The sequence below is a fragment of the Phyllobates terribilis genome, unplaced genomic scaffold (assembly GCF_046119375.1).
Source record: "Phyllobates terribilis strain yellow unplaced genomic scaffold, ASM4611937v1 Scaffold_5__5_contigs__length_657084704, whole genome shotgun sequence".
NCBI classification, from domain to species: Eukaryota; Metazoa; Chordata; class Amphibia; order Anura; family Dendrobatidae; genus Phyllobates; species Phyllobates terribilis.
In genome coordinates, this window is record NW_027362765.1 from 159,775,611 (window position 1) to 159,792,576 (window position 16,966).

Consider the following 16,966-nt stretch of genomic DNA (forward strand, 5'->3'; position numbering starts at 1 on the left):
AGAAGTTTTTTTTGTTTTTTTTTACTGTGAAACCAGGACAAGTTCAACCCCACTAAAATAGGATCTGCCTTTTAGCAGACTGGATCAACTTTGCCACAGTAAAAAACCTTTGGTGGACTCTGCCTGCCAACCAAAAATATACATAGGTTTGACTGCGTACAAGCTGAATTTCACAGCCACTGATGCAGTAGCTGGCTTATAGCACTGTATGACTTTTGGCACAGGAAAAAATATTTTTTGGACTGGGTGTAGCAAGAGAAAAAATTTTTTTTTTTTACTCTGAAACCACCTGAAGTTCAACTCCACTAAAATAGTATCTGACACTAAAAAAAACTTTAGCGCACACAGCTTTCAATATCACAATAGCAACAGAAAAATAAAACAGATTTTGTGCTCTGCAATAATAAGCTCTGCAGACTGTGCAGAGCACAATTTCAACCCCACTAAATGAAAAGTTGCACTGCGCTTGCTTGATCACATTAGCAAGTGCAAAAAAAGTTTCAAGGTATATTGAGACATGGAGCTCTATACCAGCGGTGCATAGCACTAATGTATGGCATGGGCAGCCAATTGCAGAAGCCCTTATATCTGGACAGTGTTGATGCTTCCTGCGCTATGATTGGCTGGCCGCGCTTTCCTCAGTTAAAGTTACCGCCCACAGGAAAAAACAAAAAACAAAAACAACAGTGCGCCGCTTATCTGACCTGTTGTAAGCTCTCCACAGCCCCCACACTCACCTGGCACATGTCACCGCTCATCATACACTTGCACTATGATATCAAAACTGTTCAAAATGACGTGGTTGCCCTGTATTCGCGATCCCGCGCAAATTCGTCAAACTTTTCCGATTTTAAGAAAATTTGCTCGCCTTTGCGATCACGAATCCGAATGTGCCATATTTGTGCCAAATTGGAAACTTTCGAACATTCACCGAACAAATTCGCTCAATACTAATGAGGAACTCAAATAAGTCCCCTAGTTGAACTAAAACAAAATGAAAATCAATTTTAAAAACTTTTTTAAAAATAAAAAAAAATCAAACAATGTAAAAATCCAATTTCCTCTGTTTTTACATTTGTTTAACACGTATTATGGGAATCACCATGTTCTTAAAAGTCTGAGCTGTTAAAATATTATTTATCCTGCACATTAAATGCTGTACATAAAAATTAAAGAATTGGACTTTTTCAGTTTTCTTACCTACAAAAAAAAGTGGTATGTACGCCAAAAATAATACAAAACATCCTCTACAGTTTACCCCACAAACAAACAGCTCGACAGAAAAATATGGGTCTCAGAATATGGGGATACAGATCACATTTATTTTTTTAAGTAAAATCCAAAATTCATGTAAACTTGGTTTAGTTGAAATCCTACTGATCCGAAGAATATAGTTAATAGGACAATTGTAATGCAGAGGGAAAGCCGTTAAAATGAAATCTGAACAGCAATGGCACGATTGCATTTTTTGCCCTTGCAACACACAAAAATTTTAGGGCATGTTCACACATGGCGTAATTGCAGCCTTTTTATACAACATATACAAATAAATGAAGAAAAACATAAATTTGGCATGAAAACCACACATTTGGCAAGTAAAAACACACATATTTTGAGCAGAGTTTTTCCTGGTAACACTGATTTTTGATGCAGAAAAAAACACTGCAATTACACCACGTGTGAACATAACCTTAATTTCCTTTTGTGTTTATGTTATTTGCTGACAATTGAAATTTGTCCCATGGTAAAATACAATAATTATGGCTCATAGAAAAAAAGAAATTGAAAAAAATAGACAAAGGTGGAAATGTTGAGAATTTATCAGATGGAAAAATCTCTTAAGGACTAATAAAAGCAATACTCAGTTATTTAATTCCCCACCAGAGCAGACATTCTTGTCAGTCTTTGTGATCATGCGTTATACTAGCATGACAAGTCAGCAGTAGCATGTGACCACTGAGATCACTGATTGGCAGCAGCAGTCAAGAACAGGTGCCCTTGCAAAGAAGAACTGGCATTGATGACCTCTAGACGGTCTGTTCTTGATCAATGCCAAGTTCATGACATGTCAAAATCAATTTGATGAGATAGTCAAAACTCTGACTCCCAAAATACGACAACCTTTACCCACTTACACCAAATACGTCAATTTTTTTTTATCTATGTCAATAATATTTCTAAAAGTGTAAACAGTGTTAAAGGGAACCTCTCACGTCAGATAACTCAATTAACCTACAGATATAGGGATAATCTGCAGGTTGGTAGAATTAGAAAGGTACCCGGCCATTGTACTGAAACAGTACTGGGAGGAAAATTAACTTTATTCCTACCTGGAGCCATCGGCTTTCAGTCATACAGGCCTACTGGCTAAATTGGTTGGTTTAAATTGGTTAAATTACATATGGAAATCTATACAATTTATAAAACACGAGATACTTACTTGTACATTGCTCGACATCAATATATTCCATGTTTTTGGGAATTTCTATTGCAATGTTTTCTCTGGGAAGAGAGTTATAAAGCAAGGTTATTAAAAATATTGTTCATATTTTGACAGACCGCAAAGTAAAAAGCTGTATATTGGGGTTTTCTTTGCTATTTTTTTCCAATCTGAACAGAGGCGGACATACTGCCAGTGCATCTGCACCAGAGCCTGGAGGTGAAGGGGGTGCCCTTGCAGGGGTGGCTAATAATGAGGACAATCTAGCCAGTCACTCAGTGCCCGAGCCTCCAGGGCCCAGAGACCGATAGACTTTAGAGACGTGCATGGCAGGGAGCGATCCTACAACTCGGTTGCCTAGTGCCTACGGCAGAAAATGGTAGCAGAGCCACAGGAATCCGTCCTCAGCTTCCAGCCTGTCTGTGTGATGCAAGCAGATGAGTGCAGTGTGATGACATCAGCATGCCACGAGCACCGGCATCATTTAGAAAGTTCCCGGGAATAAGATGAAAGAAGCAATACAACGGGGGAGCGCATGGTTCAATGAGTTTTTTTTTTTACAACACACTGGGGAGAGCACAGGGGAAGGGGAAGGTGGGGGTGACAAGATGCTTATAGTGAACAATGAGGGGAGATGGTGACTAAAGGTTTATAGTGAGCAGTGGGGGGCAGATGATAAGAGGCCTATAGTGAACAATGGGGTGAGATAGTGACAAGAGGCTTATAGTGAACAGTGGGGGGAAATGACAAGAGGCTTATAATGAACAGTAGGAGAGGTGATGAAAAAGTCCCTAATAGCATCCTCCCCCAATTCAATATAAGGCCCTAATAGCATCTTCTCTCACCCTCAATTCATAATGATGTTATCAGAGTCTTATAATGAAGTGAAGGGTGGAAGAGGATGTGTGGCGCCCCTGAGGGTTCAGTCGCCACAGAGGTACTGCACCTCACCCAGAGGTGTGGTGTCTCCTTCTCTCAGGTAAGGATGGAGTACTGCCCGGTACCCTAACACCTGCACTCAACACTACACTACTCCAGGCTGGCTGGAAGGGCAATATGCACTTCTTCTGCTGACCCGTCCCTGGCTGGAGTGGGGGGAACCAAAAGTGAGGGGGAACCAAGTAGTGGGTGTGGGTGGAGGACGCAGAACAGGGGAGCACTTAAAGAATATATACAAAAAGAGAAGCCATCTTAGAAAGTGAGGTCAGTCAGTGGATTCAGTGAGAGAGAAGAGGAGAGGCGCAGAGTCTCCTAAGGAGCTCTGCTCCAGAGTGGGGCCTAGTAAGAGAGGCCCAAGAGTGAGAGGGGAGCGGAGGAGAAAAGCTCCAGTAACAGAAGGGATTCCAGGGGGTACAGTGAGTGCAGGACGGCACCCGTACGCCCGAATCTGCCAGGCGTCAGAGGGATCAGGCCGCAAGAAAGGCACCGGTCCCTGGACTAGTCGAGTTACTTCAGGTCTCGGCTGGAAAACCGGAGGCTTCTGCACTTTCAGGGTGCAGTCGCCATCTTCGCACCTAAGCCACCGAAAAGGGCACCAAGTCAGGTCCGGGAACTTCAAGTTGCCCATAGGGATCTCAAGGTACCCATTCGGGACTTTGTGTGGCAAGGCGCAGGGCAGGAGGGAGAGACCCAGCGCGGGAAGTCGGCTTAGCAAGGAACATAAAGAGAGGGGTCCCGTTAAGTGCTCTTGAGATACTTGAGGGAGTGCTGAACCCCTGCCTGGTAAACGCAGCACGACGTGGAAGGCTGACACCTGTACAGTGCCATCTGAAGAACCTAAATAACTGTGAGTAAACTCGGATGACTTCACCCCACTGCTTCTGTCAGTTATTTCCACCACGTTATCCCTCCTGCACTACAATGCCCAGCATCACCATCTGCCCCTACACTGCCCTGGAGCTGTGCTCTGCCTGTGGAGAGCCGCACCAACCAAGCTGCCCTAACATCTGCTCCAGAGGTCTGCAGCAGCGCCGGTGCCCATTATCGGGAACCACAGGTGGCGTCATGAGACAAAGCTGTTATTCATCCCATCAAGTAACAAACCCCCTTTTAAAGAGTGACCCCAGAGTATGGGCCCGGGAGCCGACTGCTGTGACATCCCAAGAAGGTAAAGGCCCGGGTACCGAGTCCCCCATATTCCCCTGGACGAGTCAAATGCTATCAGAAACTTATAATGAATAGGGGGTGGAGGCCATTGTAAAGGCCATTCTAAAGGGATTTATAATGAATTGGAGGATGGGAGAAGATGCTATCAAACACCTATAATGAATTGGGAGGTGGAGGAGAATGATAAGTACCTGACCACATCCTACCACACCCACCAATTAATTATAAAACTCAGATTATTTCTCCCACCCCCCCATTAATTTTGATGCTATGAGGTACGGTACTTATAATGAACGGGGGGGTGTAGTATACAGGAACTTGTAATGAATTTTGGGAGGATAGCATAGGACGGGGACTAAAGCTATGTGCACATATTCAGGATTTGCAGCAGAAAATCCTTCTGCAAATCCTGATGTGTTGGTAGGAAGAACACTGCGTAAAATACACATTTCTTACGTGTTTTTGTTGAGTATTTTCTGTAGCAAATCAGAAAAAATGCAACATGTGCACATAGTCTTATCATGAATTGGGGATGAGTCACAGTGACTGATTAATTTATATTTATTGGATAGTGAAAATTATAATTAACGGAGGCACAGCACTGGCTTATGCATTTATATTTTGAACTAGATGGTGGCCCGATTCTAATGCATCGGGTATTCTAGAATAGGTATGCGGCCGACCGGGCGCAATCAGCAGAGCGGTATTTAAATTTGGCGCCAAAATCGCTGATTGGTCGAGGCCGGCAACCGCGACCAATTAGAAAAGCGGTGTTAAAATTTGGCGCCTATATCGCGGATTGGTCACGGCCGGCGGTCGCGACTAATCAGCAGAGCGGGGTTTAAATTTGGCGGCAATAATGCTGATTGGTCGCGGCCAGCGAACGCGACCAATCAGCAGAGCGGGGTTTAAATTTGGCGGCAATAATGCTGATTGGTTGCGGCCGCGACTAATCAGCAGAGCGGTGTTTAAATTTGTCGCCAATAATTCTGGTTATTCGTGACCGGTAACCGCGACCAATGAGCAGAGCGGTGTTTAAATATGGCGCCAATATCGCTGATTGGTCACGGCCGGTGGTTGTGACTAATCAGCATAGCGAGGTTTAAATTTGGCGCCAATACTGCTGATTGGTCGCGGCCGGAGACCGCGACTAATCAGCAGAGCGGGGTTTAAATTTGGCGCCAATACTGCTTATTGGTCGCGGCCGGCGACCGCAACCAATCAGCAGAGCGGTGTTTCAAATTGGCACCAAAATCGCTGATTGGTCGCGGCCGGCCACCGCAACCAATCAGCAGAGCGGGGTTTAAATTTGCCGCTCATATCGCTGATTGGTCGCGGCTGGCAGCCGCGACCAATCAGCAGAGCGTTGTTTAAATTTGGCGCCAATCTCGCTGATTGGTAGCGGTCGCCGGCGGCCGCGACCCATCAGCAGAGCGTTGCTTAAGTTTGGCGCCAATCTCGCTGATTGGTTGCAGCTGGCGGCAATCTCGCTGACTGGTCGCGGTCGGCCGGCGGCCGCGACCAATTAGCAGAGCGGCGTTTAAATTTGCCGCCCATCTCGCTGATTGGTCGCGGTGGTCGGCCGCAATTAATCAGCAGAGCGGCGTTTAAATTTGCCGCCCATCTCGATCATTGGTCGCGGCCGGCCACCGCGACCAATCAGCAGAGCGGCATTTAAATTTGCCGCCCATCTCGCTGATTGGTCGCGGTAGCCGGCCACCGCGACGAATCAGCAGAGCGGCATTTAAATTTGCCGCCCATCTCGCTGATTGGTCACGGCCGGCCTCCGCGACCAATCAGCACAGCGGCGTTTACATTTGCCGCCCATCTCGCTGATTGGTCGCAGCCGGCCACCGCGACCAATCAGCGTCGTATTAGTGTGGGCCCGGGAGCGGCGCTGCTTGTGCGGCTCCATATTAGCGAGGACCGGGGAGCGGCGCTGCCTGTGCGGCTCCTTCTGCTGCGAGAAGCCGGGAGATGAGCGGCTGCTCGCAGCAGAAGCATCCCGACCGGCGGTGCCGCTCCCCGGTCCTCCGTTCACACATGCTGTCGGGAGATCAGCGGGCCAAGCCGCTGATCTTCCGACGTTAGCCGCATGGAGGTCAGCGGCGCCGGTTGGGGTAGTTGTGCTGCTAGCGCCGCTCATCTCCCCGCTGCATCGCCGCTGACCTCCGTCCGCCAAATGAGCCGCTAACGGCCGCCATCTTTTTTCAGAAATCCCGCGGCGCTGATTGGCCGCTGCAGGACCAATGAGCGACGCGGGATTTCCAGGACAGACAGACAGACAGAAAGACAGACGGGATAAGACAATTATATAGTAGATAGTGCAAGTCTGGGTGCCCATGTAGCGTTTTTCAAGCGTTTATGCTGCGGAATTTCCGCAGCGTAAACGCTTGTGAAACGCTAGGTAATCCGCACCCCATGGTCCCCAAGGGGATTCTGCATGTTCTATGCACATGCTGAGGATTTTTCCGCAGCGTTTATGCTGCGTACAAAAATCCGCAGCATGTCATTTAATTTTGCGGAAGCGCAGCGGAATGGCCGCCATTGACTTGCATTGAGACGCATAGAATGCGCGTCTGTACATTTGATAAGCGGATTCTATATGCGTTTCAATGTGCGGATGGTACCCAAGTCTGGAGGAGAGAAGACTCTCATCCAGACCTGGGTACCATTGTACCTGTAAAAAAAAGAATAAAATAATAAATAAAGTTTATACTCCCCTTTCCGAAGGCTTCTCTGCATGCCGACATCGCTGAAGGACCTTCGGTGACGTCACAGTCATGTGACCGCAGGCCCTTCACCGCTCCGTCTCGCGATATGCCGGCAGCCGGGAACCAGACAGGAACGAGCGCTGCAGCCACGCTGGGGCATCGGGGGTGAGTATAGCTTTATTTTATTTTATTTTTACGGTTCACACTGTATAAATCCATGCTGTTTGCATGGATTTATACAGTGTGACCTAGTTGTCAAGCACTTTCCAAGTGATGCTATTGACGCGCCCCTGGGCCTGCTGTGTCGCGCAGCGTCTCGCGCACGGGGGCTTACCCGGAACCGGATCAGATGAGGGTTGTAGTCTCCGAGTGGCGGGGACCCGGTCCGTGCCCAGGGGGTCAGACTCAGTGTGTGGCAGTCTTGATAGATGTTGTTATTTGAGTGTCGACTACGCCACCCGTTGATTTGCAGCTATGGAGCTGCCGCTGCAGGGCAGACCGCTGAGGCCGGTGTAGAATTGTGCAGCGTGATAGTATAACCCCCAACGGGAGGGGTATGGCCTCAGGGCAGCCGACGTGGAAGATGGGGGTAGCAGGAACCACTCAGAGACGGTGCGGTGTAATTCAGGGTCTTTACTGGTAACAACGATAGACCCTCCCGGAGTACTTGCTAGCGAACGGGGCCTGGTCAGTCCTTGAGCAGATGGGATCTCCCCTGGCCAGGCGGAGTTGTAGGCCTCCCAAACTGACTGTACTCTTCTGGCTACCTTGCTAGAAGCGGATATAAGTAGCCCACGTCCCTGAGTGTACCGTGTGGTGCTCACCCGTATGGCCGGTGACTCGGGGCCTTCTATTGGCTTCCGCTCCACGATGGCGGTGCTGGTCCCACACGTGTGACCGTGCCTTCGGGTTTCTGGGCCTGAGGACCTGAAATCCCCTGCCGGTCGGCTTCTGCTGCTGGGTAAGAGTTAGTCCCCACAGCCTCGGACGCCGGGTCCGGTAAGAAAGCTTCTCAGTCAGGGCGAGCTCTGCAGCTGCCAGCCCCTGACTCGTAGTAGTATTGCTCCCACTGAGCTCCAGCTGTTTCTTCCTATGACTGTCTCTTGTCTCTACTCTCCTTGACTCCTAACCCTGCTTCAGCCCCGGGTTTTTATAGGGGAAGTTCTTCCCCTCCCAAGACTGGGCAGGAGGTGTGGCATGCACAGGATCCCTGACCAAGAGACCTCCCACCTGCTCTCAGATGTAATATCTCTATTACTGTGGCAACCAGACCCCTGGGGTGTCACATTCCCCCCTAGTGAAATTTAGTACTCCGGGACTAAACATATTTTAGAAAAAAACATAACAAGGTATAAACAATAATAGTACAATAAGAAAAACATATAAAGATGGTCACGGCGTGTCCGCAACCGGGTGCAGTTTTGAAAAGCAAGGTGTCCATTTCACCAAAACAGGGAGACGTAACCAGGTAGGGGTCTGTCCTACCCCGAGTCCTTAACAGTCTTTAGTCCGTCCTGGGTTACGCTCCAACTATGTACAAGGATTCCCGGTAAATCCACCAAGGACTCCTACAAATAACTAGAAACACAAAATTATACACAAGCAACAATACACAGGTAAACATAAATAAAACAATTTATACACTTCAAATCCTCCACCGTGCGGGTAACTGGCCTCTAGTGGCCCTAGTGGACCTACGGAGCTGACTGCCTAGCCCTGAACTACAGGGTGTAGGAGCTGTCAAGGGTAAACTGGGCAGCTGTCTACCGGCTCTTTGGCTCACTAGGGATATGGCAGGCTCACTGCAAGCAGAGGGTTGATCCTCCTGGTCTGCGGGTGTGGGGTCTTCTGCCTCCTGGACCGGCTGTTCTTCCAGCTCTACCTGTTGCTCCGTAGGTGCTTGGGATGCTGGTTGGAGGAAGGTGAGTACGGGTACCACAACTGCACCATTGACTTGAGTCCAAGACCGAGGGAAGTCCCCGAGCACAGTACTAACCATATCTTCCCTTTCCTCTACGGGTCGATGGTCTTCTTGTTCCTCTTCAGGGTTCCTCAGTTGTTCGGGACACTTCTTCAGGTGGTCCCGGGATACAATAGCTGTGGTTTCCCCTCCGTCTTTACTGATGGTACAAACCTTCGGGTTCTCGTGGCTTGAGGGCAGTACGGTGTACGGGTCCTTTTCCCACTGGTCGTCCAACTTGTGGAGCCGTCTCTTCCTCTTCAAGACCTGCTCTCCGGGTACCAGGGGAACAGCGGGAGCATACTGGTTGTAAGTTTTCTCTTGTCTTTCCCTAGCCTGACAGAGACTTCGCTTCACGCTCTCCTGTACTCTCCAGTACTGCTGCTGCCTCTCCGTGTCCCAGTCTGTTTCTGGTGAAGTGTCCTCGGGTGTCAGGACTCCCATTTCCAGGTCAACAGGTAACTTACCAGGTCTTGCCCTCATTAGGTAAGCCGGGGTACAGTTGGTGGAACCTACCGGGATGTGGTTGTATAGGTCCACCAGATCGGGCAACTTCTCAGGCCACAGACTGCGTTCTTCCAGGGGCAACGTATTTAAAAGATCCATTACCACCTGGTTCATTTTCTCACAAAGTCCATTAGTTTGCGGATGGTAGGGTGTCGTCCTTATCTTCCGGCAGCCATACAGATTGCAGAATTCCTGGAAGACCTCCGCTTCAAAGGCAGGTCCCTGGTCCGTCAGCACTTGGTCCGGGTACCCGTGTGGACGGCAAAAGTGCTGCTGGAAGGCTCTAGCTGCTGTTTGAGCCGTTAAGTCCTTGACGGGGACGACAACCAAGAACCGGGAGTAATGATCCACGATGGTTAACGCGTAGACGTAGCCACTTCTGCTTGGGGTCAGTTTTACATGATCCAAGGCTACCAGTTCCAACGGTTGCCGGGTGACGATGGACTGCAGGGGAGTCTTCTGGCTGGCACGGTCCTTCCTTCTCAGGTTGCACGGGCCACAGTCTCTGCACCACTTCTCAATGGTTCCCCTCATGCCTACCCAGTGGAATCGCTCGCGCAGCAGGAACTCCAGCTTCTTCCACCCGAAGTGTCCAGCTCCGTCGTGGTATGCCTCCATCACCATGGCTGCGTCTCTTCGTGGCACCACTACTTGCCAGAGTAGTTCATGCGTCCGGGAGTTAACCATTCTGCGGCACAACTTCCCCTTGTAAAGGAACAGTCGACTCTTCTCTGCCCATAGTTGTTTGGCTTCCTCCGGAGCGTCTGGTTCAAGGCAAGCCTCCGGGCGAGTCAGCATCTCCTTCACCAGTCGGATGGCAGGGTCGCTGTCTTGCGTTTCCGCCCAGTTGTAGTGAGGTAAGGGGTTCAACGTAGCAGCCTGCTTACTCCTTACCCGGTGGGAATACTGGATAGTCCCATGACGGTGGAACGCAGGGAGTTCAACTTCTTCCAGTCCCTCCGGATCTTCTCCTTCGTCCGGCAGGTTGGGCATCCTGGACAGGGCATCCGCGTTGGTATTGGAGCGTCCGGCCCGGTATTTGATTGTGAACTCATAGTTGGACAGACGGGCCATCCACCTCTGCTCCAGGGCACCGAGTCTTGCCGTGTCCAGGTGTGTCAACGGGTTGTTATCCGTGTACACGGTGAACCGGGAAGAAGCGAGGTAATGCTTAAAGCGCTCGGTGACTGCCCATACTACGGCCAGGAACTCTAGCTCAAATGAGCTGTAATTCTCGGGGTTCCTTTCGGTGGGTCGCAGTTTTCGGCTGGCGTAGGCGATTACTCGTTCCTTCCCCTGCTGGATCTGGGACAGTACGGCTCCTAGCCCGATGTTACTGGCGTCGGTGTAGAGGATAAAGGGCTGGCTATAATCCGGGTACGCCAGGATTTCGTCCCCCGTGAGGGCCATCTTCAGCTGGCGGAAGGACTCTTCTTCCAGCTCCTCCCATTTGAAGGGCGGCTTCTGGTTCTTGGCCTTCCGGGACTGGCCTATCAGGAGGTCCTGCATAGGTGCTGCCTTTTTGGTGAAACCGGGAATAAACCTTCGGTAGTAGCCTACCAACCCGAGGAACTGCCGCACTTCTTTTACGCTGGAGGGGCTTGGCCATTCCTTAATTGCGGTGATCTTATCAGGGTCGGGAGCCACTCCGTCAGCGCTCACCACGTGTCCCAGGTACTGCACCTTTGGTTTCAGGAGGTGACACTTGGAGGGTTTCACCTTTAGGCCGTAACTCGCCAGAGCTTCGAACACTTCCGCCAGGTGTTTCAGGTCGTCCTCATACGTCTTGGAATATACGATGACATCGTCCAGGTACAACAAGACCGTCTCGAAGTTTCTGTGGCCCAGACAACACTCCATTAGTCGTTGGAAGGTTCCTGGTGCGTTGCAGAGTCCGAACGGCATGCAGGTGAACTCGCTAAGTCCCATCGGGGTGGTGAATGCGGTCTTCTCCCGGTCCGCCTCTGCTACAGGAACCTGCCAGTACCCACTAGTGAGATCCAAGGTAGAGAAGAAGTTAGCAGATCTTAAAGCAGCCAATGACTCCTCTATCCTTGGTAAGGGGTACGCATCCTTGTGTGTGATACGGTTGATTTTCCGGTAATCTACACACATCCTCATGGTGTTGTCTTTTTTTCTGACTAAGACTAGTGGAGCTGCCCAGGGGCTACAGCTATCCCTGATCACCCCAGCCTCTTTCATGTCTCTAAGCATCCCCTTGGCGTGTTGGTAGTGGGCAGGGGGTACAGGTCGATACCTCTCTTTTATAGGAGGATGGTCTCCCGTGGGGATGTGGTGTTCTACCCCCTTGACTCGCCCGAAGTCTAACGGGTGTTTACTGAACACTCTCTCGTACTCCTGAACCACCCGATAGACTCCTTGTTTCTGGTGTGAGGGAGTGGAGTCAGTACCCAGATGTAGTTGCTGACACCAGTCCTCCATGTTTTTCTTAGAGCCGTTACCTTCCTCCGGGTGAGATGGAGGCAAGGGTTCCACAGATTGTATAGAATTTTGGTTAATGGTATATAATTTGGCTAGCGTGGCATACCGGGGCAGGTACACTTCCCTCTCCCCGATATTTATTATGCGAACGGGCACCCTCCCATGGCGTACATCAACCACCCCCCGTGCTGTCAAAATGGTGGGCCTACTGTCTGAGTAAATTGGTTCTACCATTGCCTGGTAATCCCTACCTCTCAGACCAATAGCTGCCCGGCACCAAATCATCATTTCACTTTTTGGGGGCATGGCAATAGGAAAAGGGTCACACATTCTTACGCTACCAATCTCACCGCCGGAGAGTTCCACCTGTTGCCGTCGCATCAGTGCCCGGATCTTTCTGGAGCACCCGCTGCTCGCCGGAGCTGGCGTTCTTGGCAACCTGCTGTAAAAGGAAAATCACCTCTGCAAGACAATTTTCAATTACATTAGTTCCTAGAGTTATTTTTGGGTGACTCTCATGTTTGTCAATATCTACAATGATCAGTCCCTGTGCTGCCAGTTCGACTCTACCGATTTTGATGGTCACCTCTTTAAATCCGATCTGTGGCACGGGCTGGCCATTGCTGGCGATGATACTCAAGTCGTCGTCAGGGTAGCTGGTAATATCCGAGTCATTCCAGTACTGCTTAAAGAGCACGTACGGGATGGTGGTGACCTGTGACCCGGTGTCCAGTAGGGCACTCATGGGAATGCCATCCAGTACCACAGGCAAGACTGGACGTCCTCCCACATATCTGTCGCGCCAGTTCGATGGGCCTGGTGATCTTTTTCCTGGGGGTTGGCCCTCTACCCCAGGTTGTGCCCGTTTAAAGAACAGTACCTTGCCATATGTCCGGGTTGATTGCAGCGGCGGCAGATGGGTCGTCCGTCCTCGCTGTATCGGTCACTGGGTCTTCCTCTGGCCGGTGGGGTCCTCCTTGGTCGACTCCACGGGATGTCCTCCGGTCCGGATGCCAGCTGGATCTTCCCTGGGGTGGAAACCTGTAAAGACTGCACAGTTCGGGTTAGCGCAGCAACGCTCTTAGCTAGCTCTTGGACCTGATGGTGTAGGTCTGGAGCCGGGTCATTGTCCAAAGCCTGCGCATCAGCTCCCACAGGCCCTGCCGACAAGGGCGCCGCCTCCTGGTGGTAAGTAATAGCTGGGCGCCTGTGGGTATTAACGCCACCCTGTGCCGGTTCTCGGAGCACCCGGATGGCTCTGTCCTTGAACTGTGCAAAGCCCAGATGGGGATCCTGTAAGGCCATCGCCCGCAACTGAGTTCGGTGGGCATTACAATACAGTCCCTCTATAAATTGTTCGGTCAACAGCCTGTCCTCGTTTCCCACTCCATCAGGGTCGGTCTGCTTAATGGCCCTCAGGGCCTCTTGTAGGTTTAGTGCATAGTCCCTTATACTCTCATGCGCTCGCTGCTTGCACCCGTAGAATCTAAGCTTAATCTCGGCTGAGGTGCGGGTATCAAAGGTATCCTTCAGCCGGGTTAGTATCCCTGCGACAGTCTTCCTCCCAGGTGGCCAGGATTTTACTTCCCTTTTAGCTGCCCCGGTTAGTTGAGCCACCAGGATGCTCACTTTTTGCTCTTCTGTGAGGGGGTACACCTGGAAGAGGCTATCCAGCTTTTCTCTAAAGTCATGCAGGGTATGTGACTCCCCTGAGTACTGGGGTAGCCAAGCTGCTCCCGGGATATAGGGCATGGTGAAGGGCATAACTGCAGCAGCGGTGGCGCTGGCGGGGGTTGAGGCAGTGAAGCTCTCCTCCGTATCCGACATCTTCCTCCCCCCTAGTGGACCGTGGCCTACCTTGCGATGATCCTGTTCCGTAGGCCGCGGCTCCGCAGTAGATCGTCAGGGTTGAGGACCTTCCGTCGCGCTCCGGTGACGTCGGCGTCTGCTGGGCTCCTTCCAGGACCTTACGCAACGTCCGGACGTGAGGCGGGGCTTCAGTTCTCGCGCGCTTTCGAAGTCCACGCCCCTCTTCTTCCCGCGCGGCGTCCTCAAGATGGCGTCCAATGGCGGGAAAACTCCACGGATGGCGGGAAGAAGGCCGAAGATGGCGCCGGATGGCGGGAAAACTTCGCGGATGGCGGGAAGAAGGCAGAAGATGGCGCCGGATGGCGGGAAACCTCACCACTGGTAAGTTTGAACAGTCTTTGCTTTTCAGGCATGCAGTACCCGGTGGTTGCGGGCACGAAATCCTGCCGACTACGCCAAAGTTGACGCGCCCCTGGGCCTGCTGTGTCGCGCAGCGTCTCGCGCACGGGGGCTTACCCGGAACCGGATCAGATGAGGGTTGTAGTCTCCGAGTGGCGAGGACCCGGTCCGTGCCCAGGGGGTCAGACTCAGTGTGTGGCAGTCTTGATAGATGTTATTTGAGTGTCGACTACGCCACCCGTTGATTTGCAGCTATGGAGCTGCCGCTGCAGGGCAGACCGCTGAGGCCGGTGTAGAATTGTGCAGCGTGATAGTATAATCCCCCAACGGGAGGGGTATGGCCTCAGGGCAGCCGACGTGGAAGATGGGGGTAGCAGGAACCACTCAGAGACGGTGCGGTGTAATTCAGGGTCTTTACTGGTAACAACGATAGACCCTCCCGGAGTACTTGCTAGCGAACGGGGCCTGGTCAGTCCTTGAGCAGATGGGATCTCCCCTGGCCAGGCGGAGTTGTAGGCCTCCCAAACTGACTGTACTCTTCTGGCTACCTTGCTAGAAGCGGATATAAGTAGCCCACGTCCCTGAGTGTACCGTGTGGTGCTCACCCGTATGGCCGGTGACTCGGGGCCTTCTATTGGCTTCCGCTCCACGATGGCGGTGCTGGTCCCACACGTGTGACCGTGCCTTCGGGTTTCTGGGCCTGAGGACCTGAAATCCCCTGCCGGTCGGCTTCTGCTGCTGGGTAAGAGTTAGTCCCCACAGCCTCGGACGCCGGGTCCGGTAAGAAAGCTTCTCAGTCAGGGCGAGCTCTGCAGCTGCCAGCCCCTGACTCGTAGTAGTATTGCTCCCACTGAGCTCCAGCTGTTTCTTCCTATGACTGTCTCTTGTCTCTACTCTCCTTGACTCCTAACCCTGCTTCAGCCCCGGGTTTTTATAGGGGAAGTTCTTCCCCTCCCAAGACTGGGCAGGAGGTGTGGCATGCACAGGATCCCTGACCAAGAGACCTCCCACCTGCTCTCAGACGTAATATCTCTATTACTGTGGCAACCAGACCCCTGGGGTGTCACACTATCGCCTGGAAAGCGCTTGTCAATCTGCATGCGTTTTTTCTGCCAGGGAGATGCAGAAATGCTGCAGAAATTTTCTGCTTCATTTCTGCATCGTGGGCACATAGCCCAAGGCTAATAGTATATTAATTGTAAGGTATATATTTGTAGTCAGGGGCGCAGTGCGGGGGATTTTTTATTCAGGAGGCAAATGTATGCATACAGTATATGTGACCTTGCTATTTTCAAGGCTGAAGTGAACAGTGTAGCAAGATGAGTCGTGGCTGGGAGATGTCGACATGAAGGTCTGAACAGATGGAGAAGAAACAACAGAAAGCGACTGTAATCAAACGAGACATCAGCAGTCACTGGATGTATGTAAGTATTATTTTGTGTTTGTACTGTATGATGCAATGATTCTGTTGTTTGCAGAACAACCTCCCTTAGGTCACACATTTGTGGGAAATATTTGTGTGCAGCCAGATTTGTTTTTTATCGGACAGCACTAGGACTCAGAGTTTCATAGATTCATTCACATATCCATGAAAATCATGGATCTGCGAAAAATATCTGTGAGACTCCGAGCACGTCCATTTCTGATCTGATTTTGAGGATTAGAATAAGACATACTCACTCAATGGGTCTATGTGCTCTCCGAGTAAAAAATCAGGCAGCGCACCGACACTGCACACTGATACATCAATGTAGCCTTATTATGTATAGTACAGTCCCTTAGTGTATAGTGCATGTTCTTGCTATATATAGTGTCCTCATTGACATAATTCTCTCTTTTATTATGCATAAGACCATCCCTTATTATGTAGTTTTCTCTCTAGTTATGTATGGCGCTTTTATTATATAGTAACAATATTATGAAATATTAATATATAATATTCATTTTATATCTAACAAGAGATGTCGCTATGTATTAAGGAGAGGAAATTATATATATATATATATATATATATATATATATATATATATACAGTACAGACCAAAAGTTTGGACACACCTTCTCATTTCAAGATTTTTCTGTATTTTCATGACTATGAAAATTGTACATTCACACTGAAGGCATCAAAACTATGAATTAACACATGTGGAATTATATACTTAACAAAAAAGTGTGAAACAACTGAAAATATGTCTTATATTCTAGGTTCTTCAAAGTAGCCACCTTTTGCTTTGATGACTGCTTTGCACACTCTTGGCATTCTCTTGATGAGCTTCAAGAGGTAGTCAATGGAAATGGTCTTCCAACAATCTTGAAGGAGTTCCCAGAGATGCTTAGCACTTGTTGGCCCTTTTGCCTTCACTCTGCGGTCCAGCTCACCCCAAATCATCTCGATTGGGTTCAGGTCTGGTGACTGTGGAGGCCAGGTCATCTGGCGTAGCACCCCATCATTCTCCTTCTTGGTCAAATAGCCCTTACACAGCCTGGAGGAGTGTTTGGGGTCATTGTCCTGTTGAAAAATAAATGATGGTCCAACTAAACGCAAACCGGATGGAATAGCATGCCGCTGCAAGATGCTGTTGTAGCCAT

The 16,966-nt window shown here is 50.1% G+C and overlaps 1 protein-coding gene across 1 annotated transcript in view; it reads right to left on the reverse strand.

Moving 5' to 3' along the window:
- LOC141271502 (NXPE family member 4-like) overlaps nt 1–16,966 on the reverse strand; it is a 136,249-nt gene that overhangs the window by 38,386 nt on the left and 80,897 nt on the right. The window contains exon 3 of the mRNA XM_073681565.1: nt 2,441–2,502. Coding sequence (XP_073537666.1) covers nt 2,441–2,502 — 62 coding nt within the window. The remainder of the gene's footprint in view (nt 1–2,440; nt 2,503–16,966) is intronic.